This window comes from Dendrobates tinctorius, unplaced genomic scaffold (assembly GCF_039654945.1).
Source record: "Dendrobates tinctorius isolate UK_male_01 unplaced genomic scaffold, ASM3965494v1 ptg000070l, whole genome shotgun sequence".
Lineage (NCBI taxonomy): Eukaryota > Metazoa > Chordata > Amphibia > Anura > Dendrobatidae > Dendrobates > Dendrobates tinctorius.
The window spans coordinates 40,005,397-40,033,301 of record NW_027361738.1 but is presented as its reverse complement, the minus strand read 5'-3'; the positions used below and the strand labels follow the sequence as shown (position 1 = coordinate 40,033,301).

General features: G+C 42.3%; 1 protein-coding gene across 5 annotated transcripts in view; it reads left to right on the top strand.

Annotated features, from left to right (window-relative positions):
• Window positions 1-27,905, top strand: part of CNPY1 (canopy FGF signaling regulator 1) — a 183,699-nt gene that overhangs the window by 44,776 nt on the left and 111,018 nt on the right. For 3 of the 5 annotated variants that reach the window (XM_073581589.1, XM_073581588.1, XM_073581591.1), the window contains exon 2: window positions 21,015-21,117. The exons of 1 other annotated variant lie outside the window; for it this stretch is intronic. In XM_073581589.1, coding sequence (XP_073437690.1) covers window positions 21,015-21,117 — 103 coding nt within the window. Of the gene's footprint in view, window positions 1-12,192; window positions 12,350-21,014; window positions 21,118-27,905 lie in introns of those variants that run through there. One more of the 5 variants, XM_073581590.1, reaches the window with a different exon arrangement.

The window sequence follows — 27,905 nt, the reverse complement described above, 5'->3', positions numbered from 1 at the left end:
ATAAAGGTGATTGGACCTCATAGAGAGAACACAACAGAGGTCAAAGGAGTCTAAAGAAAGCGCTAGGTGAAGTTTTATGTCAGCAACGTGTATGCAGACACAAACTTTTTCATGCTGCAAAAACCTCTGCTTAAATTATGAGAGAAGTGAAAGTTAGCCAAGTATTTTAACGTAAGGAGAAAGTAACATAGCAATGTGGTATTTTATTACCTGACACCTTTATCAGGTTAGTTTATTGCTAATGTCGGTCTATTTTCCAGGACAGACTTCAGCCCATAAACGAGAACTGATGGACAATATACAAGTTGAACAGTTCTTGTTCACGAGTCAACACAAAATGTGTGGGGACAGAACAATCATTAATCCGATTGTTCACTTTCTGTACAGCACTTTATTGTCAGCAGCACATTGCCTATTTATATTGGGTAATGTGCTGTCGGCAACAATTATCAGGAATGAGAGTAGTAATAAACAATTAGTCACCAATTATCTCCCAATGTTAATGAACCTTAACAATGGCAGAAATTTGAGCAGTTGATTTGGTAATTGTAAATTACGTGATGGTCCCACAATAACCATCATGTCTTAATATATTGCTTTTTAAAATAAATGTGTTAGAGCAATTAACTTTTTATTTAATTTTTTTTTAAATTCTTTATTTTAGGTATATCGTAGAAAAGATGCAAACATGTCTAGGGTACAATCAAAGTACATAACATCTTATGATAATCCGACATGTGGGATATAGTATAGGAAAGGAGAAGTGGGAACTGGCGGGGGGGGGGAAGGAAAGGAAGAAGGGTGAAGATGAATGATGTAGAAAAAAGGGGGGAGGAAAAAATATTAACCGGGTACAACACATCAGAGCCAAGAACCATGTTTACAACTCGTTGGAAGGCAAAATGTGGGAGCTAGAGACACCTGCGAAATCACGTTGAGTGAGGGTCATATCCAAGCGAGGGAGATCACCCATTTACTAAACCTAACCATGTAAGTAAGACTCCTACTTTGGAATATGGAGACCATATTTTGTTATAGATTTAATTTCGTGTTTCCCAACTTGTGAGTTCTTCAAGTGGGGAATTTTGATTTACCTTAGAGGTCCATTCTCCTAGGGTGGGAGGAGACTCGTCTCTCCAATGTATGGCTATTAGAGTTGAGCGAAACAGGTCGGTCAGATTCAGAAGTTGCTGACTTTTGCCAAAGCCGGGTTTCATGAAACGAAACCCGACCACAGTGTGAAGTTGGCCATGCGGTCGGCGACCCAAGCGTCAGTCAGGTTTCACTGAATGCTTGCACGTGACTTTTTTCAGCCAATGAGAGAAGCGGAGCGTAGCGTAGCTGAAGTGGGAGAGAAGAGAGAGAGATTTAGCCGCCTCTGGGGTTAAAATTCATGCCAGGTGTGTTTACAGTCCTCCACTCACTGCCGACTTTTCTCCCCATTGACTTGCATTGGGTTTCGTGTCTCACAATTTTCCCGAATTTTCCCTATAGTCGGCCGATTTCGTTCGACTCGACTTGAGAAAGTCGGGTTTCATGAAACCCGACTCGACCCTAAAAAAGGCAAAGTCGCTCATCTCTAATGGCTATTAAATGTTTCGCCGCACTAACCAGTAGTGGGTGATGCCTGTGTTTCAAAGGTTTAAAACTTTTGGATGTGCAAGATAGCAGAGCTTTGGTAGCCTGTAGATCGGTATCAATAAGTTGTTTTTTTTTGTTTTTTTTGTTTGTTTTTTTCTAGTTTTTTCAGATTAAGATTGATGCCGGACCAAAATTCTCTGAGTGTTGAGCAATCCCAAAAAATATGAGTATGAGGACCAGTTTGACTATGACATATCCAACACGTGTCATCTAGTTAGAATTTTATAGGAGTTTTCCTGAAGTAGAATACATATAGAAAAACCACGTGCAGTGAGTAAGATTTTGGTAACTTGTTCTTCTGAGAAGCTAACATTAAGTTCTGATTCCCAGGAATATATGAAAGAAGGTTTCAACTTAGGGGGAGGGATGCTAAGGTGAGCATATAAACGGGAAATAAGTTTTAATCTCAGGGACTGTAATTTAGTCATTATATCCAGCCAGGACCAGTCAGGTTTACATGGATATTTTTGTCTAAATTGGCACAGGGTCCGCCTAACATGTTGCAGTTGAAGAAAATTTTTTGGATGAGCCAAGTCATTATCAGGCCACTCATTATTCCCCAAAATCTTGTTGTCATAGAAACTGGTCAATGTATCCCTAGGCAATGCAGACCAAAGGTTATACGGAGTCAGGAGCTCACTAGTCACTAATCGTTTAACCCGAAGAGTGGCCGAGAGCATTCCATCCAACCTAAAGGTGTCAGGGGGATTCGCTCGAGACCATAGATATGGTATCCCTGTAGCCCCTAATAAGATTAAATCAATATCCTCCCGATCTCCTCTTTCATAATCAAAAAACATTCTTGACCATCTGCCCAAACTTTTTATTTTTTAAATAGGCTCTTGCTCTCATATTTAAGGTAGCGCTTATTGTTAGTGTTGGGGGACACTCGCTTGGCAGCGCATTCACGTCACACAGGAACACTTTCCGTTAAAACAGTCCGATGCAGTTTATTATGGCATCATAAACCGCACCGTAAGCCATGTTATACTCCACAGGCTTACACATAGTTCATAACATTTTAACATATGGCTTTTCCTTGCAGTCCCTAAACACCCTGGACCTCCTCACTGTCCAGTTACCGTGGGTTACCGCACGCTGTACAGTTCATTAATTCAAGCAAAAAAGGAAGCACACTGTAGCGCCATAACATGCAAATATGAAAAATGAATTGCAGTACTGCATTAGAAATATGAAAAATTGAGAAAGTTTAGCGCATAAAATGGCCACGTTATGTGTACCTGGAAGCTACGTTAAAGCATTTCTCGTTTTCCAGGTCCCTGTCTATGCCAATCCTCACTAAGACTGAAGTCTCCATCTGAATGGGAACCTATGAAAAATCCTCTGTTTAGACTGAAGTCTTATATCTCTGTGGAGGGGAATAATTGCTTGAATGTATGAGTTGGTGACTCTAGGTTAAGCACCTGTTCACACAATGTTTAGGCTTGGATGTGACGGCCAGTTTTTGAAATTTGTACAGTTCATTAATGTTCATAGAACACAACCGGCACCAACAGTCATATCCCCATGTCCGGGGTTACCTCGTAGGAGCTCCGGCTCCAGATGCCGACTCTTGGTTGGTCCTTTGTTTCCCAGGGAAGCTGCCGAACTGGGATCACCGTCCCGGATAACGTCTTGCTCACCAGGCCACCTGACAGTCCAGATCCACAGACGGACAGTAGCTCCCCAATGCAGTGCCGTCACTGACTCTGCAAACACACATGGCCTGTTCTAGTGCTATTCAGGGATCCGTCCCTACTCCCAGGGACTCCCAACACACCGGCCTCACCAGGTCCAGGGCCTCAGCGGGTGCTATTCAGGACGTCCGTCCCCTCCCGAGACCGTCCAACACTCAAGCTTCACCGGGTGCTATTCAGGAATCCGTCCCTACTCCCAGGGACTCCCAACACACCGGCCTCACCAGGTCCAAGGTCGCAGCACATGCTTCAGGGATCTGATCCTCCTCCTGGATCTCCCAACACTGACCCCTCCAGGACCTTGCACCCTGAACCACTCAGGTACACACTCTCCATGTGACCAGACTTCAGGCACATTATATGGTACATAACCACACCCACAGGTGAGGTATGGATCACATGGTCATGACCTCACTACAGGTCCTATTCCACACACAGCCACACACATGTAGGCTTTACATTTGGCGTTCAGAAACATGCCCCTGGGTGGGTTTGTAGGTGACTGGTCCCACCCATCTCACCAGCCACCTGGAAGCTCTCCATATTACACTGCAGCAAACCCTCAGCAGTATTATCTGCTGATCAACACACATTCAAGCTTCCACCACAAGGCACCCACCCTTGTGATACATATCGGCCATTTACAATCCTGCCGCTCACCATTTATCCCATCACATTAAAGGAAACGCCTGCATCACACCTAACATTTCTGTTTTAGTAACAGACATTGCACTGGTTACCCATTTGCTACAGAATACAATACAAACTTACCTCGTTCACCAAAGTTCTGTAGCACCCCATCTCTTCTCCCTCATCTCTGTCTGTATCACCCTACCTGTGCACTCCACTCCTAAACTGATCTAAGACTAACCATCCATAATCCGAACCTCCCACCCCCATCTTCAGGACTTCTTACGTGTTTCGCCAGTTTTCTGGAATGCTCTACCACAGACCATCTGTCTAATACTTAGCCCCCTCGTTTTTAAACAAGCTTTAAAAACATCTCTTTAGACAGGCATATCACCGCATTCCACCAATCTAACTCTCCCTTGTTCCCATTTCTAAATGTTACCTAGAACCTGGCGCCTCCTATTCTATCATGTCCACTTCCTTCCTGCACCCAATGGCACTTGCTAACTGTACCTACACAGATTCTGTCTGGTGACCGGATCATGCAGCTGAATTATAATGCACTACTAATAATTGCTGGACCATACATGACGAGCACTTTCTTTCTGTTGTGTCCCCACTATTTCCTTATAGGTTGTAAGCTTGTGAACAGGACCCTCACTACTCCATTACTTTGTGATGTCTTTTTTGTTTGGACATGTCCCCGCTTAATTGTAATGTGCTGCAGAATATGATGGTGCTATATGAATAAAAATTATTATAGGGGTGGGCAATTTATTTTCCCATTGGGCCACATGAGAGTACGCACTAACAGGTCGAACGTAAAGGGAATCTGTCATCTGATACATGCTGCTCAAGCCATGGGTGTCATGTATCAGCCACTGGCTATATGATCACAGCCATGCATTTTTGTGCCTGAAAAGATGCAGCATTTCGGAGAAAAACGTGCTTTTAATAACCGCTGGGGACCGAGACGCAGTGTACACTAGTCATACAGGCGGATCCACGACGCCTCTCCTCACCCACTGACAGTGACTGACAAGCCTTTGCTTATACATGCTCGCAGGCAGAGGCTTGTCAGTCATGGTCAGCAGACGAGAAGAAGTCGGCGGGGACCCGCCTGTACAACCAGTCACCCGCGCTGCTTGTAAGAACAAAACCGTTGGCACAACCCTGAGAATTGTAGGTGGTGCCCAAGTAGGATCCCAATCCGTGAACTAAATATATATAAACTTAGCACACACCAAAGGTTTCTGATGCAGAAAGGTGATTTTTAATTATACAACAGTACATACATACACAGACGTTTCGGTCTAGGACCTTCATCAATGTACGATATATTGTACTGTGAGATTCTTAGTGACTGGGCTTTGTGAGATAGACCAATCCTGTGAGGAGGCACATGAAGCCGTCCCACTGCGTGGTGGTATGTGGAGTGTGGACGCAGTATCCGCCGCGAATCCCAGCGGTTGTATAATTAAAAATCACCTTTCTGCATCAGAAACCTTTGGTGCGTGCCAAGTTTATATATATTTAACCCGCGCTGCTTGGTCCCCTGCGATTATTAAGTTTGTTTTTCTATGAAACGCTGCAGTTTCACAAACATACATGGATTTGATCGTACAGCCAGTGGCTGATACCGTACATTCTGCTCATGGCTTGGGCAGCATTTATCAGCTGAAAGGTTCCCTTTAATTCTGCTTATTATGATTGTTTTAAATTTATTTTTATCACATGATACTGAGCAGAATTAAATCACTGCTACTGATAATATATTTTACAGTAGGACTTATTGTAACATGAATTCTTATCAGTAGCAGCTAATCAATACCGTACTGCCTGTAGTTTATACAGCTTTTGAAAGAGAAATTGAATTATACCGTTTGTTTTTCATCCCTCGTACCTTGATCAACATCTCCCAACACAATATAATTAATACCCTTAGAGTCCCCCTTACACAGTAATATACCCCCACAAATTCTCCTCCCAGTTTGATGTCACCACAGAGCCTCCTTTGCAGTATGATGTCCACACACAGGCCTCCACGTAGTATGATGTCTCCACACAGCCCCCATGCAGTGTGATGTCGCCACACAGCCCCCATGCAGTGTGATGTCTCCACACAGCCCCCATGCAGTGTGATGTCTCCACACAGCCCCCATGCAGTGTGATGTCTCCACACAGCCCCCATGCAGTGTGATGTCTCCACACAGCCCCCATGCAGTGTGATGTCTCCACACAGCCCCCATGCAGTGTGATGTCTCCACACAGCCCCCATGCAGTGTGATGTCTCCACACAGCCCCCATGCAGTGTGATGTCTCCACACAGCCCCCATGCAGTGTGATGTCTCCACACAGCCCCCATGCAGTGTGATGTCTCCACACAGCCCCCATTGCAGTGTGATGTCTCCACACAGCCCCCATTGCAGTGTGATGTCTCCACACAGCCCCCATTGCAGTGTGATGTCTCCACACAGCCCCCATTGCAGTGTGATGTCTCCACACAGCCCCCATTGCAGTGTGATGTCTCCACACAGCCCCCATTGCAGTGTGATGTCTCCACACAGCCCCCATTGCAGTGTGATGTCTCCACACAGCCCCCATTGCAGTGTGATGTCTCCACACAGCCCCCATTGCAGTGTGATGTCTCCACACAGCCCCCATTGCAGTGTGATGTCTCCACACAGCCCCCATTGCAGTGTGATGTCTCCACACAGCCCCCATTGCAGTGTGATGTCTCCACACAGCCCCCATTGCAGTGTGATGTCTCCACACAGCCCCCATTGCAGTGTGATGTCTCCACACAGCCCCCCATTGCAGTGTGATGTCTCCACACAGCCCCCATTGCAGTGTGATGTCTCCACACAGCCCCCATTGCAGTGTGATGTCTCCACACAGCCCCCATTGCAGTGTGATGTCTCCACACAGCCCCCATTGCAGTGTGAGGTCTCCACACAGCCCCCATTGCAGTGTGATGTCTGCACACAGCCCCCTTTGCAGTGTGATGTCTGCACACAGCCCCCTTTGCAGTGTGATGTCTGCACACAGCCCCCTTTGCAGTGTGATGTCTGCACACAGCCCCCTTTGCAGTGTGATGTCTGCACACAGCCCCCTTTGCAGTGTGATGTCTGCACACAGCCCCCTTTGCAGTGTGATGTCTGCACACAGCCCCCTTTGCAGTGTGATGTCTGCACACAGCCCCCTTTGCAGTGTGATGTCTGCACACAGCCCCCTTTGCAGTGTGATGTCTGCACACAGCCCCCTTTGCAGTGTGATGTCTGCACACAGCCCCCTTTGCAGTGTGATGTCTGCACACAGCCCCCTTTGCAGTGTGATGTCTCCACACAGCCCCCTTTGCAGTGTGATGTCCCCACACAGCCCCCTTTGCAGTGTGATGTCCCCACACAGGCCTCCACGTAGTATTATGTACAGTTTCACACAATTACTGACAGAAAAACAAATCTACGAACAATAAATAAACGTAGTGCTCGCAGGAAAATGGAGCCAAATTCTATTCAAAAGTGATTTGCTAAGTTGCTTGTTTATTCCAGCACTTTGCAAACATACCTAATTTATAAAATGGGCATAACCATTTAAAAGGATCTGTAACCAGAAATAAAGCATTACAAAGGTCTCTGAATTGATGAGACTGATGTACGTACTTTGAAAATCTTTGCCACAATGACAATATGTGTTTTGAAATTCTTGTTCTAGTCTTTAAAATTATACTGACCTTCTGATATGGATTTTCAGAGTAAACAAACCAGCCTCATCTGGTCTAAGATTATGTTCCTGTAATGAGTATTTGGTGAGTTTTTGATTTTCTAAATAATCATCCGCACTTCTGCACCTATCAGGTTACTTGTGGGGTTTCTTCATGCTTTATCTCATTTTTGACTCTGCATTTTTTGTCTCTTTTTGGTATGCCATGTTTCAAATAAAGCTGCTTTGTTTTTGTTTTTTTTACACTTCCTGATGTTTGACTTTGACAAAACTTTATTGATAGATTCATGTGCGGTCTACATGTATTTTTTTTACCTGAAGATTTTCCACATCTTATGCAATTCTATGGGGAAAATCTGCACATAGAACTCAGTGTACAAAATATGTGGTTAGCATACCAGCAGTCACGCACCAATTAGCAACTTTACCTGCTTCTCTCTCACAGTATTCAAATCAAATATTTGTGATGACTGCTTGACCCACAATGAAGGGGATTCCTGTCAATCTGCGCATAGCACAGTCAAGTTTCCAAAAATCTGCTGTGCAGTACTGGCACTGCAGAACTTTAGGTTTAGCCAGGAAAACCTCTTTCAAATATTTCTCCTGTCGATATATCTTTTTTACATGGATTTTTCCACTTTAACCCCTTCACGACTTATGATGTGTGTGTATGTATATGTGTGTATGTATATATAATATATAAGTCATGGGTCGCTTACCACTCTTTGGTGTAGGCTCCGGCCAGTGGCGTAGCCACTGTTTGTGGCGCCCAGGGCAGTCGAAAAATTTGCCGCCCCTTTGGTCGTTGATAATCCGGAAGCATCCGAAGAGCAGTGGCGTAGCGTAGGGGCGGTCCGCCCCAGGCAGCATGTGTGTGGGGGTGGCGCGGCAGCAGCAGCAATTCCTCTCCTCTGTGGAGAGATCTAAATCTCGTTCACGGGCAGCAAACACTCAACCAGTTCCGCAGCGAAACTCTCTTTAATGCTCAACCAACAAATATACACAGCACACGATATCTTACGGATCGCAGCCGCAAAACATATCCTCAAGATTGCAGCCAATAAACACGCCAGTCCACCACCGGTTCGCAGCCGAGCACAATGTAGTCCACCTCCGGATCGCAGCCGGGTACAGGACAGTCTACATCCTAAACCGTCGTGTACGCTGAGGGTGCCAGGCCTTTCAGCTCCCTTGCTGTTTGGCTCTGCTTGCCTGTGTTGCCTACCACAGGTCGAGCTCTGCACTCTTGCAAAAACCAAAACCCTTTACTGCAGGGTTTTTAACTGGAATCTGTGGCCATGGGCCACATGGGAAACCCGGGTCGGGGGAGGAAACGGACTGCCCCACTACCATCCTGTAATCCATTTAAAAAATAAAAGCCCAGCAGGTTTTCTTAAATCTGCCCTGGACAAACAGCATGTCGAAGGCTGACACTTGTGACTGTACTGCACTCGCATGGCCTCAATACACCTCCAAGCGCATCCTGGGGGAACACATAGTGACCCTTACATGTGACAACTGCCGCTGCTTCATAGGGGTCTTTGTTTTGGATTCACCTGGAACCCGCCTGAAAAAGCACAATATATTTCAAATAAAGAGCTAAAAGAAGTGACCTAAGCATTGTTTGGGTGGTTACTGCTTAGAAAAGGAAAAAAAAACTATTTGCTTCCGCAAATAAGATGACTGTTCTGGAAAAACATCTAAAAAAATGTGATGCACATACCCTTAGATGTTGCTCGTATCCCCTAGTAGAATTTAAAAAAATATTGAATATAGGGGAAAAAAAACATTAAAAATGATCACCACTCTCCCAGAATGTTATCAAAATCTAAAAAAGAATAAATAAAAAGGAAAATAAAATCTGGTATCGCTATGTGCATGACTGTCCCAATTAATGAAATATTACAACATTTATCCCATACGGTGAAAAAAGGGAAAAAAATAGAATTTTTTTTTTTTGGGGGGGGTGAGGGAAGGAGTAAGCTTTGCTTCCTCCCAAAAGAAAATGGATTGAATAGTGATCAAAAAAATTAAGTTATAAAACTTACAATGGAAAGTGAAATGGGACTCTGACCGGAGTCCTGAAACAATTGGGTTCCAGAGATGGTCGTCCGTACACGAAACCGTGCAGCCGTTCTTCATATGCAAAAAAGAGGTTCAGCAGCAGCTGAGCACTGTAACCTCTGTAAGAATAGGGGGCCTGTGCTTGAGGACATCTGATCAGGACAGCAGGGAGAAGATGGGGGATTCGCATGCAGATTGCCCCATTTCTCATACCTCTGCTTGCTGTCAGTGAATGCTGACCACTGTAAGTCTCCGCAGGCCTCCCAGCACTGGGGAGCACAGGACAGGTGCACAGCGCTCTGCCTGCTGACTATTCCCAGTGACAGGAGTACCCTGCTGTCAGGTCACATCCCCTAGTACACTAATGTCGCACACATGGCAGTCACGTTGCTTCTCTGCTGTCACCGGCAGGTTATGCGGCTCAATAGTTTGTGGAGGTGATAACGGCGCCGCCCTTACCTGACTCAGCGCCGCTATTTCCGGTATGACTGTCACCGGCTCCACGGTCTGATCTTGTTATTAGCTAAACATCAACGGCGGAAGCATTTGATGACGTCAGCGGGGTCATGTGACTGCGCACAGAGGTGATGTTCTGCGTCACGTGACCGAGCTGCGGCTCTCTGACTGGGAGGAGGGGAGGTAGCTGGTGCTGCTGTGGGGCATCATGGAGGTGGTTGAGTGTTTGCTGCCCGTGAACGAGATTTAGATGTCCTCTCCACAGAGGAGAGGAATTGCTGCTGCTGCCACGCCGCCCCCACACACGTGCCGCCTGGGGCGGACCGCCCCCCCCACGCTACGCCACTGGCTCCGGCGCTGAGCCCGCATGTTGTAAGTCATCTGAAAGCTGATCTGATCAGCCGTCTTGTGCCCCTAACAGCCACAGATGGAATTGTGATCCCCCTGCGGCTGTTATTAATTTCCACTGTCAATCTCTGATTGCGGCATTTAACAGGATTGCGCTGAAAGCGCATCTTTATCTCCCCCATCAGCGACCCTGTCACATGATCGCAGGGCGCGGATGGATTACCATGACAACCTGGGCCCTGATCTGTGTAGCACAAGTGATCAGAAGCTTCAAGTCTTCTATGAAATCTATTGAAGCAGGTAAATATTTTTAAAAATATTTTTAAAAAGTTCAAATCACCCCTTTTGCCTCATTCAAAATGAAACAATAAAAAATACACATATTTGGTATGTGTTCATAAATGCCCAATCTATCAAAATATGAAAAAAATTCATCCGATCAGTAAACGACGTAATGAGAAAAAAAAAATCAAAACCCCAGAATTGCATTTTTTTGGTCGCCTAAACATTGCAGTAAAATGCAATAGCAGGCGTCCAAAATGGTATCAATAAAAACGTCATCTCAACCCGCAAAAAATAAGTTCTCTCTCAGACCCACATCACAAAAAATGGAGATGCTATGGGTCTTTTTTGTTGTTGTTTTTTTTACAAACTTTGAATTTTTTTTCACCACTTTTAAATAAAAAAGAACCTATACAGGTTTAGTATTTTACGAACTCATAATAACCTGGAGAATCATAATGGCAGGTCAGTTTTAGCATTTAGTGAACACAGTAAAAAAAAAAACAAAAAAAAAAAAACTGTAATTTCACTTTTCTTGCAATTTCACCACACTTGGATTTTTTTTTCCCATTTTCCACTACACGATGTCTTAAAACCAATGGTGTCGTTCAAGAGTACAACTCGTCGCGCAAAAAACAAGCCCTCACATGGCCTTATTGACAGAAAAATAAAAAAAAGTTATGGCTCTGGGAAGAGGGGGAGCAAAAACACAAAATGGAAAATCCCCAAGGTTGTGAGGGCGATAAAGTTTATATTTTTCTGTAAGCTAAAATTCACACATCCATGAAAAGAATCCTTCCTTTAACGTCCTGTTGCTCCAGTGCATTTGTTTGATCACCGATCAGAGATTTTGTGTCGTATATGCCAGTGATTGACCGGAATGGTCAGGAGGCTGATAGACTGGATGTCATCACTTCCAGAACTGGAGAGGAGCACCAGGACTGTCGGGGGTTGAACACTTATTTTTTTAGTTTGTTTTTGTTTTGTTTCTTTGGGGGGGGGGGGGGGGGGGTTGGAACATTTACCACTTAAAGATGAATTTTGAAAATTCCCTCCTATTTTAGAGCAATGTCTTACACTTGTACATAGTATTTATCCTGCTATTTGGTACACTGTATTGTATTTTCTGCATCTCAGGTAAGCTGCTAAGGCTACAGAGGCAACAGTCCAAAGACAAGGCACGTGTTTGTTCTCCTCTGTGTGATTGAATTTCAAGGTTTCTCTCTGGAATCCCAGATGGGACGTTCACACAGGAGAGATAGTAAATGATTTGCTAACAGCTTACCAGTGCCGCCTCTGATTGGCTTTCTCACATGTCAATCATCTGAACCAGCATGCTCCTACAAGTATCGTGGCAGTAGTAGGAGACACCACGTGAATAATGAATAGACCCTTGAAACACCTGTTATTCTTGTACCGTAAATGCTCATCTGAGCCGGCAGCACCTTCCTAATACAGTACTTTAAGCAGTGAATATAAAAGTGGTCGTGTTCCTGCTGCAAACACAGGTAAGTAGGAAGCTCTGTCTTCCCAGCAGAGATTGAAGAGTTAGGCCACGTTCACACATTCAGTATTCGGTCAGTATTTTACATCAGTAGTTGTAAGGAAAAACCAGGAGTGGGTGATAAATGCAGAAGTGGTGACGTGTTTCTGTTTTACTTTTCTCTCCTGATTTTTGGCTTACACATACTGATGTAATATACTGAATGTGGCCTTAAAGTAAGGAAGTAAAGAAGATTTTTGTGTTCTGAAAATTCTGTTCATTGCCATCAGTAATTATCGTATGTCTGCTGAGCTTTTCATGTCTGTACAGGAAATGTAGATGTTTACTCCATGCATGGAGGATAGGGCCATACCAGTTTATTGTTTAATGAAGTCGGGATATTCGGAGAGTGCATATTAATCATAACCATAATAACACACCCCTATTTCTTAAATCACACCCTGTTACGGGCTATGGAAGGAAGCAACAGCACGGCAGAACATAGATGCTATATACAATCCTTATGCCAATGACCATGTTTGTATTGTACAAATGGAAGGTATATGAAGAACGTTATGATGCAACTACTAGATTGGGGCTACACGGCGACTTTTGCTATAACACTTGTTATGTGATGCAAAATTTCTGAAATTGTTAGATTTCTTATAACTGGCTTGTCTCATCTCTCTGGTGGTTACAATGCTAATTCTTTGATTTGCCTTGCGATGTTACAACACCTAGTAAACTTTGGTCAAGCGACAGGTATCATGGGCAAAGTTGCTGTGTAGCCCTAGCCTTACTGTACATTTTCCATTCACAAAATATTAATTTTAAAGGGTAGTCCACCTCAGAATTTTTTTTCCAAAAATTATGTGAAGGTTTAAAGTAAAAGCACCACTCCAGCGTTTTTTTTTATTATTTCAGCGCCGGAGTGATGCCAATTACAAAGGTTCCCTGCTGCCAATAATATACTTGGCAGCCTCTGTCTTCTGCTCTTTTCGGCACTGTTCCGGTCCTGATCAGCCATGTTATCGTACCTTCTGACTCCCTGAGTCAGGGGTTGTGGTCCCAAGCTGTCAATGTACGTCTATGAGAGCTTTGTTTTGGTCTCTTTCTGACTGTCGGTGACTTACATTGAGAAGTGACATCATGTTCGTTCAGCAGACACTGGAGAGATCTGACGGGTCACAACCTGCAGAGGACGACCAGAGCAGTACCGATAACCTGAAGATGGCGGCTGGTAAATTGAAAGTCTTCACCCGGTTTTTATGGAATGTGTATGTCTAACACTTGGGACAAATGTTCTATGCTATTGATTCATTCATTAGTCTCCAGTGTGGCTCGGTGCCAATGACTTTTAAAGTACGTTTCAGGAAAGTTATTCAGCCAGTACCTGAAACATGCTGCCTGTGGATCGGGCAGCCTGTTTCAGACAGGTCCAGGTGCCATTGTTTTCAAGTAGTTGGCCAATATCCTCCCAGCATGTACTGCAGCTCTAGTGGCATGCTAGGAGTTATAGTTTATATGTATTCTTTTTTTAAATTACAACTTGCTTGCCTCTTAACAGCTTCTGTTCTCTTTTCCGTGGTGCTAGACCGAAGGAAGTGGGCGGTCTTCGGTCCAGATCACGAACTGCAGTGACGTAATGAAGAGGCAGGGTTAGTGGGGACTGCGCATTGTGCTGCTCCGGCCCTACCTCTTTATTACGTCACTGCAGCTCATGATCTGGATAGGAGACTGCCCACTTCCTCCTGTCTAGAGCGGCAGCGGTGAATTCATAGCATGCCAGCTGCCCTCCGCCCACAGCAAACTAGGCTACATTCAGACTATAAGATGCACCGTATTTTCCTCCCAAATTTGGATAGAAAGTGTTTCTTATAGTCTGAAAAATATGGTACATATATCATAAAAATTTAATGATAACATTACAAATAAAGGCAGAATGACCTAGCACTCTATATCCAAGGACCGAACATGAGAGGTATCAATATTACATTTCAATTATCACTTTAATAAGTATCCTTTAATAAGATGTGTAGTAGAGGGGTTACAAGGACACTAAACTTCAGGAAGGCAAATTTCCAACGGATGAGAGATGATCTTGGTGTAATTAACTGGGACGATCTCCTGAGACATAAAAATACACAAAGAAAATGGGAGACGTTTATTAGCATCCTGAATAGGACCTGTGCACAATATATACCGTATGGGAATAAACATGCGAGAAATAGGAGGAAACCACTATGGCTAAATAGAGCTGTAAGGGGTGCAATAAGAGATAAAAATAAAGCATTTAGAGAATTAAAGCAAGTAGGTAGTGATGAGGCATTAAATAAATACAGAAGATTAAATAAATTCTGTAAAAAGCAAATCAAGACAGCAAAGATTGAGATAGAGAGACTCATTGCCAGAGAAAGTAAAAATAATCCCAAAACATTCTTTAACTACATAAATAGTAAGAAACTAAAAAATGATAGTGTTGGTCCCCTTAAAAATAGTCTGGGTGAAATGGTGGATGAGGAAAAAGCCAATATGCTAAATGACTTTTTTTCAACAGTATTTACACAAGAAAATCCCATGACAGATAACATGATCAGGGATAAAAATTCTCCATTAAATGTCACCTGCTTAACCCAGCAGGAAGTACGGCGGCGTCTACAAATCACTAAAATTGACAAATCCCCGGGCCCGGATGGGATACACCCACGAGTACTGCAGGAATTAAGCACAGTCATAGATAGACCACTATTTTTAATCTTTAAAGATTCCATAATAACAGGGTCTGTACCACAGGACTGGCGTATAGCAAATGTGGTGCCAATATTCAAAAAGGGGACAAAAACTGAACTTGGAAATTATAGGCCAGTAAGTTTAACCTCAACTGTGGGTAAAATCCTGGAGGGTTTTCTAAGAGATACTATACTGGAGTATCTGGAGAAGAATAACCTTATGACCCAATATCAACATGGGTTTACAAGAGACCGTTCCTGTCAGACTAATCTGATAAGCTTTTATGAAGAGGTAAGTTCCGGACTGGACCAAGGGAATGCAGTGGACGTGGTGTACATGGACTTTTCAAAAGCTTTTGATACGGTGCCACACAAAAGGTTGATACATAAAATGAGAACAATGGGGATAGGGGAAAATATGTGTAGGTGGGTTAAGAGCTGGCTCAGGGATAGGAAACCAAAGGGTGGTTATTAATGGAGCACACTCGGACTGGGTCACGGTTAGCAGTGGGGTACCACAGGGGTCAGTTTTGGGCCCGCTTCTTTTTAACATATTTATTAATGACCTTGTAGGGGGCATAGAGAGTAGAATTTCAATATTTGCAGATGACACTAAACTCTGCAGGGTAATTAATACAGAGGAGGACAATTTTATATTACAGGAGGATTTATGTAAACTAGAAGCTTGGGCTGATAAATGGCAAATGAGCTTTAATGGGGATAAATGTAGGGTCATGCACTTGGGTAGAACGAACAAGTTGTATAATTATGTGCTTAATTGTAAAACCCTGGGCAAAACAGTCACTGAAAAAGACCTGGGTGTATGGGTGGACGACAAACTCACATTTAGCGGCCAGAGTCAAGTAGCTGCTGCAAAGGCAAATAAAATAATGGGATGCATTAAAAGAGGCATAGATGCTCATGAGGAGAACATAATTTTACCTCTATATACAGTGCCTACAAGTAGTATTCAACCCCCTGCAGATTTAGCAGGTTTGATAAGATGCAAATAAGTTAGAGCCTTCAAACTTCACACAAGAGCAGGATTTATTAACAGATGCATAAATCTTACAAACCAAAAAGTTATGTTGCTCAGTTAAATTTTAATAAATTTTAAACATACAAGTGTGGGTCAATTATTATTCAACCCCTAGGTTTAATATTTTGTGGAATAACCCTTGTTTGCAATTACAGCTAATAATCATCTTTTATAAGACCTGATCAGGCCGGCACAGGTCTCTGGAGTTATCTTGGCTCACTCCTCCATGCAGATCTTCTCCAAGTTATCTAGGTTCTTTGGGTGTCTCATGTGGACTTTAATCTTGAGCTCCTTCCACAAGTTTTCAATTGGGTTAAGGTCAGGAGACTGACTAGGCCACTCCAACACCTTGATTTTTTGCCTCTTGAACCAGGCCTTGGTTTTCTTGGCTGTGTGCTTTGGGTCGTTGTCTTGTTGAAAGATGAAATGACGACCCATCTTAAGATCCTTGATGGAGGAGCGGAGGTTCTTGGCCAAAATCTCCAGGTAGGCCGTGCTATCCATCTTCCCATGGATGCGGACCAGATGGGCAGGCCCCTTGGCTGAGAAACAGCCCCACAGTATGATGCTGCCACCACCATGCTTGACTGTAGGGATGGTATTCTTGGGGTCGTATGCAGTGCCATCCAGTCTCCAAACGTCACGTGTGTGGTTGGCACCAAAGATCTCGATCTTGGTCTCATCAGACCAGAGAACCTTGAACCAGTCTGTCTCAGAGTCCTCCAAGTGATCATGAGCAAACTGTAGACGAGCCTTGACATGACGCTTTGAAAGTAAAGGTACCTTACGGGCTCGTCTGGAACGGAGACCATTGCGGTGGAGTACGTTACTTATGGTATTGACTGAAACCAATGTCCCCACTGCCATGAGATCTTCCCGGAGCTCCTTCCTTGTTGTCCTTGGGTTAGCCTTGACTCTTCGGACAAGCCTGGCCTCGGCTCGGGAGGAAACTTTCAAAGGCGGTCCAGGCCGTGGAAGGTTAACAGTAGTTCCATAAGCCTTCCACTTCCGGATGATGCTCCCAACAGTGGAGACAGGTAGGCCCAGCTCCTTGGAAAGGGTTTTGTACCCCTTGCCAGCCTTGTGACCCTCCACGATCTTGTCTCTTGATGGCCTTGGAATGCTCCTTTGTCTTTCCCATGTTGACCATGTATGAGTGCTGTTCACAAGTTTGGGGAGGGTCTTAAATAGTCAGAAAAGGCTGGAAAAAGAGATAATTAATCCAAACATGTGAAGCTCATTGTTCTTTGTGCCTGAAATACTTCTTAATACTTTAGGGGAACCAAACAGAATTCTGGTGGTTTGAGGGGTTGAATAATAAATGACCCTCTGAATAAACTTTTCACAATTTAAAAAAAAATTAAACAAAGAAATAACATTCATTTTTGCTGCAGTGCATTTCACACTTCCAGGCTGATCTACAGTCCAAATGTCACAATGCCAAGTTAATTCCGAATGTGTAAACCTGCTAAATCTGCAGGTGGTTGAATACTACTTGTAGGCACTGTAAGTCACTAGTGCGACCACACTTAGAATACTGTGTACAGTTCTGGTCTCCGGTGTATAAGAAAGACATAGCTGAACTGGAGCGGGTGCAGAGAAGAGCGACCAAGGTTATTAGGGAACTAGGGGGTCTGCAATACCAAGACAGGTTATTACACTTGGGGTTATTTAGTTTGGAGAATCGAAGGCTTAGGGGTGATCTTATTACAATGTATAAATATATGTGGGGACAATACAAAGACCTTTCTAATGATCTTTTTACTCTTAGACCTGTGACGGGGACAAGGGGGCATCCTCTACGTCTGGAGGAAAGAAGGTTTAAGCATACTCACAGACACGGATTCTTTACTGTAAGAGCAGTGAGACTATGGAACTCTCTGCCATATGATGATGTAATGAGTGATTCACTACAAAAATTTAAGAAGGGACTGGATGCCTTTCTTGAAAAGTATAATATTACAGGGTATATACACTAGTTTCCTTGATATTGCGTTGATCCAGGGAGCTAGTCTGATTGCCGTATGTGGAGTCGGGAAGGAATTTTTTTCCCCAATGTGAAGCTTACTGTTGCCACATGGGTTTTTTTTGCCTTCCTCTGGATCAACATGTTAGGGCAAGTTAGGATAGGATATGGGTTGAACTAGATGGACTCAAAGTCTCCCTTCAACCTTAATAACTATGTTACTATGTTACTTTTCAGGGGTATTGATAAAAAAGCCGAGTGTCATTGCCATAACTGGCCCTATACTCTCACATTAGTCTACGGTCGTCTGACTGCAGCGTTAGGCTTCATTTAGATTTTTCTTTTTCATGTCCATGTTCTAGCTGTGTTTTCCATGGATATTACACATACTCTTTAAAGTGTATAGGACTGCTCACATCTTCATTTTTTTTTTTCTAGACCAAGGGCCTAATTCAGTAATTCTAGCATTTCGTGCTTCAGTCTTATTGATGGGCAAACAGGAGTAAGATGTGCGTAATTCATTACCCGTCCCATGCCACTTAATGAATTAGGTGCATCATATTGTAAGAAATGTTACTCCAGTCTCCGACTGGATTGCATTTGTGCTGTAAAGTAATAATAATCCGCAGTGCTTTACAGTTTAACTGTTCATACACAACAGTCATAAGTAACGTTTAAAATAATACAATAATTAAAGCAAAATAAGATGACCCTGCTCGTGTGAGCTTACAATCTATAATGTGGTGGGGGAGACACAAAGGGGGCTTATTTACAATGAGGGTTCAGCCATCTTGAAGGAATGGGGGATAGATAAAAACTGCATGAGGTAGTCACCAGCCAGTATTTGTGGTGCCATTGAGTGCGGTGGAGTTTGATGGAGGGTTATTCTCAGATAATAATAATCTTTACCTATATAGCGCCAACATATTCCGCAGCGCTTTACAGTTGAACAGTTTCAAACACAACAGTCATAAGTAATAACGTTAACACAATAATTAAAGCGAAATAAGACGACCCTGCTCGTGGGAGCTTACAATCTACAATGAGGTGGGGGCGATACAAAGCACAGTTTTGTATTTACAATGGTGGTCCAGCCATCTTCAGGGGGTGGGGGATAGATGGAGATAGTGAATGGGCTACACACAAGCATAAAATGACTTTGATTACTGAATGTGATAGGCCGCTCTGAACAAATGTGTTTTGAGCGAACGCCTAAAACTATGCAAATTGTGGATGGTCCTAATATCTTGGGGTAGAGCATTCCAGAGGATTGGCGCAGCACGGGAGAAGTCTTGGAGTCGGGAGTGGGAGGTACGGATTAGGGCAGAGGTTAGTCGAAAGTCATTTGCAGAGCGCAGTGGTCGGTTAGGCCGATAGACAGAAATGAGGGAGGAGATGTAAGGGGGTGCCGCACTGTGGATAGCTTTGTGGGTGAGAACAAGTACTTTGAATTGTATCCTGTAATGAATGGGCAGCCAGTGTAACGACTGGCGAAGAGCAGATGCGTCCGAGAAACGATTAGCCAGATGGACAACCCTGGCTGCTGCATTAAGAATGGACTGGAGAGGGGAGAGACGAGTGAGGGGGAGGCCAATTATTAGAGCGTTACAGTAGTCCAGGCGGGAGTGGATCAGGGTGACAGTGAGGGTTTTTGTTGTTTCCATGGCAGTGTTTCCTTGGTAGTGTTTCCATGGTTTCCATTCAGATAGTGAATGGGGGACACACACACAAAAGAACTTAATTAGGGCACGTGATAGGCTGCTTTGAACAGATGTGTTTTGAGGGAGCACCTAAAACTGTGTAAGTTGGTGGATAGTCCTAATTTTTTGGGGTAGAGCATTCCAGAGGATTGGCGCAACGCGGGAGAAGTCTTGGAGTCGGCAGTGGGAGGTATGGATTAGTGCAGAGGTTAGTCGAAAGTTGCTTGCAGAGCGTAACGAGCAGGTAGGCAGATAAACTAAAATGAGGGAGGAACCACAGCAGTTTGAATTGTATCCTATAATGAATGGGCAGCCAGTGAAATGACTGGCACAGAGCACAGGCGTCCGAGTACCGATTAGCTAGATAGACTACCCTGCCTGGTGCATTAAGGATGGACTGGAGAGGGGAAAGTCGATGGATGGGGAGGCCGATTAATAGAGAATTACAGTAGTCAATGCGGGAGTGGATCAGGGCGACAGTGAGGGTTTTTCTTGTTTTCATGATGAGAAAGGGACGGATTCTAGAGATGTTCTATAGGTGTGAGCGGCAAGAGCAGGCAAAAGATTGTATATGGGAGGTGAAGGAATGATTGGTGTCAAACATAACACCCAGACAGCGCGCCTGCTGCCGGGGATTTATTGTGGGGCCACACATGGAGAGGGAGATGTCAGCTTTAAGGGAAGTCAGTAGACCGCGAGCGCAGAAGTAGTTCAGTTTTGGAAAGGTTGAGTTTCAGATAGAAAGCGGACATGATGTTAGAGACACGGAACTCTTGAAGAACTTGTCGGGTGGGCCTCGCCATGCCCTGTCTTGCCCCCATTATGCACTCACTTTGGCTGATATGGCCAGGACTGGTGTGAAAGCAGCAAAAGTCAAAATAGTTTTGCACAACTTTGAATTGCGTAAAAGGTTTTACGACTTTTCAAAGTGTTTTACTCCAGAAAAAAACATTTTGATGACTCTGTCCACAAAAGAAAGAAAAAAAAAATTAGACAAATCAATATTTGATCCACATCACTTGCACGGTTAACGAAAAATAATGGCAAAATTGGTCTATTGGTTCATTCTACCTCCTGAAGCAAAAATACCAAAATAAAAAAAAAACATTAAAAAGGTTCCTCTGTTGCATAAAATTAAAACATACCAATAGAAAATTCATAAAAAACTCCAACAGCCCATTAGCAAAAAAGCAGAATTCAATACAAATATAAATGCTGATACTTTGGGGTGAACTTATATTATTATTTCTTTTTAGGTATTCAATATGACATTACTTTTGTTCCAAATTGGAGTGCTCTGTACAGCTATTTTATACCACAGTGTGGAAGGGAAAAGAGATCCGGTCACATATTGTCAAGGTCAGTACATTTTCTCTCATGTTAAAATATATTTTTAGCAAACAGAAACAAAGTCAAGGTGGCGACAGCAGCTGATCAGTGGGGATGCCGGGTGTTTAACCGCAACCGATCTGATATTGATGATGTGTTCTAAGGAAAGATCATCAATGTAAAAGTAGTGGAAAAACCTTTGAATCCCTTCCCACAAGTGGGCAGATTGCATGTACTTCCATGCATTTGGGCGGACATTTACTACTCAGTAGTTGTGCCTGTACCTCTGTAGAAGAAGCCGGCTGTACACAGCTGAGCTCCTGGAGCTAGATCCAATTCCAGCACTTTAACCTCTCATACTGTATGCCTCTGTCAGCTTATCGGTATCCCCCAAAGTGCTATTGTGGGGTACTGATAGGTCTCTGGTTGCCAAACAAACCCAACAGTCAATGGTTTCCATGTCTGCAATATCCCTCAGCCCATCAGATCTTACTGGATATAGGGTCTACTAGGCTACTTGTCAGTCACACACTGACAGATTGGATAATGCACTGCACTACATAAGTATTACAGTGTATTATCAATATGATCACTGGTTTAAGTCTCCTTGTGAGAGTAGTAAGTATTGTAAAAAAAAAAAAAAAAAAGTCTGTGTTACATTAAAAAATAAAGACAAACAAAACTACAATTCTAACAATAAAGAATGGCTTATTTGTTAGAAAAAAGTAAAATGCACACATATTTGGTGTTTCCAAATTCATAATGATCCATACTATAAAACTATATTTTTCAGTCCTGTTAGAAAAAAAGAAAACCTATATCATAAATTTATGTTTTTGTTAGGATCAGCTAAAATAAGATAAAGAAGTCATCAAAAAGTCTTGTATGTCCCTATATGGTCCCAATAAAAGCTACAGCTCCGTACACGAAAAACATGCACTTATACAGTTCTTAAGTAGAAAAAAAAATTAAAAGTTGGCTCTCTTACAATATGGCGAGCTAAAAAAAAAAGCATTTTTTTAAATTATTTTTCTTTGAAAAATATATAAAAGATAAAATGTAATTTTGTTATCTTATCAACCCACAAAACAAAGTTAGCATGTCAGTCATACTGCACTGTAAACTCCATCTTTGCTGGTTTGTTCATCTACAACTTCATTTTTTTTTTTTTTTTTTTTTTTTATAAATAATCAAAAAGTTGTATGTGCCAGTAAAATTACAGCTTGTCTTGCAAAAAAGCTCTCAAACCGCTCCATCTACTGAATAAAATAGGAAAGTTATGGGTATTAAATGATGACAACAAATTGAAGATGTATAGTGGCATGTAAAAGTTTGGCCACCCCTGTCAAAATTACTGTTATTGTGAACAGTTAAGCAAGGTGAAGATAAAATCATCTCTAAAAGGCCTAAAGTTAAACCCTTCATGACCTAGGACGTGTGGGTACGTCATCGGTTGTGTATTCCCTTTTGAGGCATACTCCGGCTCTGAGCCCGCATCTTTTCTGGCACATAACAGCTGTCATCTTTGACAGCCGGATTTAACATGATTACGCTGGAAGCCCGTCACTAACCCCGCTCATCGGCGCCTCTGTCACATGATTGCGGGGCGCTGATGGGTTGACATGACAACCCGGGAGTCTGCAGAAGACCCCCATGCTTGTCATCACTGATCTGCTATGAACGCGGGCCCAAGATCTTGGTGCCGAGATCTCCAGCTGCGCGTGAAGAATTGTATTTCCAGGTCATTTTTACCCAACAACGAATGCCATAAAAATAAAACAATTTCGGAATTGGATTTTTTTCTTTGTAGCTTCAGTACATATTTATTCTATTTCCCGTTCCCCAGTACATTGCATGGTAAAATGGATGATTCCAATGAAAAATACAATTTGGCCCACACACAAAAAAACAAACAATACCTCATATAGCTGTGTTGGCTGAAACATAAAATAGTTATGATTCTTGGAAGAAGGGAAGAAAAAGATGAAAGCTGAAAAATGTCCCAGTCATGAAGGCGTTAATAATTATAGATTAATGCCAATATTCACTGAACAGACACAATGTCAGAATGCAAACTGTACCATGTATTACATAGATTTCTTAGACCTGTAGAAGCTTGTATACTTATTTAGAAAATCCATATTTGAATGGTTATAAAGTTTCAATGTTAAAATAATGCAGCTTGTGTTGTAAAATATGGTGACAAATCCACTTTTAGGCTAAATTCACCCATAATATAATAATTGCTATTGTTCATATTTAGTATTTTTAGAAAACATGGAAAAATGATAATGTTTTTTATCATGACCTGGAAGAGTGATGGATGTTACAATAATGTATTAAATATCAGAGGTTGTCCTACTGGGAATTTCTTTGGTGTGTCCTTTTGTCCATACATCCAATAAAGCTGTGCACAGCTAATCAAACGACTTCACGCTGCTGCTTCCCTCTCACAGCATGAACTCTCTCAGAAAGTTGGGGTTTTTTTGTTTGTTTTTTTTTGCGTTAAATGGAGAACCACAGGTACTGGAAGGTGCTGCCTTCATCTTATTTATATCAGTGATGCAGAATGCTTCCCATTGCCATCTTATTCATGATGCTATTAGTACGTTTTTCACAGGCGGCAGGAAATTTAGTGAAAATGAAATCATATTGTATGCAAATGATTCAAACAGATGATTGGTTTGACTAAAATAACGTAAAGCCTCCTTCATACTTCCATTTTTCCTGTGTGAATTTTATCTTTATTTTTCACTCATACAACATGTATCCATTATGTGCCTGGTCATACCTCTTTGTTTTTCTCCTAGAAATATGGAGTCATGTCACTGATCCATCTCACTCTTTTAAGTCTGTGGGTCCAGAAAATAATCAGAATGGTACATTGATCTATGATCTGGATAATTTTCTCCCTGACAATCTGCCTGGAGGCAGATTCTCTTGGAGATCTATGTCCAGCCCATAGATCTTAACAGCTCATTTTCATATTAAGACAAACATGGATTTCTCTGGAATAAGCCATTGGATCACAGATATCAATGTATCATTTTGTTCAGCTTCCTGTGACCTACATGGTCATGCAGATGATTTAGGAAGGTTGATTCTACTGACAGATTCCCTTTAAATAAATCTGCTTTGATTTTAATACCTCCTGATACTTGGCTTTGACAAGCCGTTATTGATACAGTCATGTGCGGATTACATGCGTTTTTAGGGCATTTTTGTATATGCATTTTTTACTTTTGGAATTTCTTCATCTAATGCAAGTATGTGGATAAAATCTGCCCATAAAACTCAGCATACCTGAAAGAGAAATTGACATGTTGCAGAATGGAAACTTGCATCGCAAGTCAGTCTATGCAGTGTAAAAAAACAAAACAAAAAACACAGCGGGTATTAGATTTCTATAAATCCCATCCACTTGGCTGGAACTGTAAGATGCTGCATTTTTGACACAACAAAAATATATATATATAGCGTCAAAAAGTCCCCTAAAACATTACATAAGTCCCATACATTTCTGATTAACACTTTCTTTAAAGCACTAAATATGAGTTAATGCTCATCTGACACTTTAGTATCTTGGGAAGCGAGGCTTTTACTCTTAAAGTGAATGCAGATCTTTCTCTAGCCTTTATAAAAAATTAAATAGTTTCTCCAGGAATATATAAATGTGAAATAGCAGAGGAATAGACTTACTCTAACTTTCCGTTATACTCTCGCTTTTATAATACAGCCCCCAGACATCAGACTGGGGGATTACTAGTTTACATAAGTCTTGTCCGTTTGGAGTGGAGATGTACTGACGAGTCCCAAGTCTATGGACAGGCATACATAAACTCAAAAATCTTCTCCTGCAGCCTTACGGCCTAAGATCAGCGCTCTGTGACTACAGCACAGAATACTGGGAAATTAGAGGATGAATAGTTGTGTTGTTAGAACCATAGTTATATATTCCCAGAGACTCGCCGTAAGGCTGCTCGCACACACGCACCAAATTACTTTTTCTTCCATCATTTTAGCTCGTTGTAGAAATAACACAACGTGCAAAAAAACGAAAGTATACAGATGCGATCTCATTAAATAGGTGCAAATTGCATTTATTCTAGACCGTGCACAGTTGTATACCAAGCGTAGTAACTAAAAAAAAAAATGATGTTAAAATATCAGCAAAATAAGTTACTACTTGTCAGAAGTCTTTGTTTTTCACCAATGTGCCGTGCAGTTTTGGAGATAAAAATAAAACGGATTGCCAACTAATATTATTGAAAGTGGAACAAATTAGATATTTATCTCACACTTCCAACCTTCTAAATATCTGGCATGCTCCGTACAGAAAATCACTCAAGGTGAAGCTGCAACAAAACATATATGAGGGGGGCAAGACCTTTTAAAAACCACGTTTTCCAGACTGTGCCCCCCCAAAATAGGCACGGTTACAGCTGTCACTCCGATGCTAAAGAAATGCAGCAGCCAGGGTCATTGCCGTGCCCTGCTAGCTATGTACACTGCATAGGATGAAGAGAAGCATGGTAAATTGGTGAAACAAAACCGTTCAGAGCCAGAATGAGTCTCTGCAGAGCAATCAGCGTCTCGGGAATAGGCAGGAGCACAAATATTTGTTTCACTTTTATTTTTTTTCTATCGTTACAATTTGCTGTTCAGACACAGGATTTCCAACACTTTTCAGATAAAACAACAAATAAAAATAGTCTGCATAATGGTTTAACCCTTTAGTGACCGGGCCAATTTTCATCTTCATGACCAGGCCAAATTTTTTAAATCTGACCACTGTCACTTTATCTGGTAATAACTCTGGAGCACTCTAATGGATCCTACTGATTCTGAGGTTGTTTTTTTATCGTGACACATTATCATTCATAATAGTGGTAACATTTGTTTGATATGACTTGCGTTTATTTGTGAAAATATCGGAAAGTTGGCAAAAATTTCTCAGTTTTCAAACTTTTAATTGTCATGCTAATTCTTATGCTCTTAAACCACCAGAGAGTTATAGCACCCAAAATAGTAAGTAAATAACATTTGCCACGTGTACTTTACATCAGCACAATTTTTGAAACATAATTTTGTTTTGTTAGAAGGGTTAAAAGTTGATCAGCAATTTCTCATTTTTCCAACAAAATTGACAAAACCATTTTTTTAGCAACCACATCATATTTGAAGGGACTTTGGAGGTCTATATGACAGAAAATACCCAAAAGTGATACCATACTAAACACTGCACCCCTCAAAGTCCTCAAAACCACATTCAAGAATTGTACTAACCCTTCAAGGGCTTCACAGGAAGTAAAGCAATGTGGAAAGAAAAAAAAAAAAAAAAATAACATTTTACTTTTTTTTTCACAAAAATTTTACTCTAGCCCCTTTTTTTTTTCTTCAAAAGGGTAACAGAACAAAATGGACCTCAAAATTTTTTGTGCAATTTCTTCTGAGTATTCCGATACCACATATGTGTTGGAAAACTACAGTTTGGGCACACGGACAGGGCTCGGAAAGGAAAGAGCGCCATTTGACTTTTTCAACTAAAAATATGGCTGGAATCGAGAGCGTATGCCATGTCGCGTTTGGAGAGGCCCTGATGTGCCCACAAGTTACCCCATTTTGTAAACTACACCCCTTAAGGATTTTATCCAGGGGTATAGTAGGCATTTTAAATCCACAGGTACTACACATAATTTGATAACATTAGGTCGTCATATTGAACATTTTCATTTCTTTTCATGAAAATGTTTTTAGCCCCAAGTTTGTAATTTTCACAATAGATAACAGGAGATAACGGACCCAATAATTTGTTATGCAGTTTTTCCCGAACGCTATGATATCCCATTTGTAGTCAAAATCCTCTGTTTGAGCACATGGCAGGGCTAGGAAAGGAAAGAGCGCTATTTGTCTGGAATAGATTGTGAATGCCATGTTGCCTATGGAGAGCCCCTGACATGCAAAAACAGCAGAAGTGACCCAACAAGTGACCCCCATCTTGGAAACTAGACCCCTCAAGCAATTCATCTGGCGGTGTACTGAGCATTTTTAACCTACAGGTGATTCACAAAACTTTATAACTTTAGATGTGAGAACAAAAAATTATTTTTTTTCCACTAAAATACTGTTTTAGCACCAAATTTATAATTTACCCGAGGGGTAATGAGAAAATTTGGACCCCACAATTTGTTACGCAATTTCCCCTGAATGTGTCAGTACCGCATATGTGGTTGTACACTGCTGTTTGAGCATACGGCAGGCATCGGATTGGAAGGAGCACTACTTGGCTTTTAGAACGCAGATTCCGTTTAAATAGATTGTGGGCTCCATTAGCCAAGCCCCTGAGGTGCCAGAATATTGCAACACCCGCTAGGGCAGGGGAACTCGGTACCGGGCCGGTCAGTTCTTCAGGGGATATGTCACGGCAGCAGTGACCCGGTTTGTGACCATGGGCGTGCAATGTAAATAAAAGATGGGGGTAGTAGTGTATGGAGAAATATATTTGTGACGCCACCCGTGGTGTTCGGCATTGAAGGTGATAGCCGACTCTGCAATAGAGACCGCTGGGGCTGTTGGTGATGCAGCAGAGTTGTTACAGCTCTCCACGGGCAGAGCTAAGCACCAGGGCAGTTATAGGTGTTAGAGATTTTGATGGTGGTTGTAGTGCAAGGCAGGTGATGCAGTAAATAAATCCGAGGACACAGCGGAGTGCAGTTTCCACATTTTTACTCACAGTTCTCCAGTTACATTCCCCAGCCGGGGTGCTGTGTCCTCTGGGTTGGTGGTCCAGCCAGCTCTCAAGTAATTTGGAGTACATC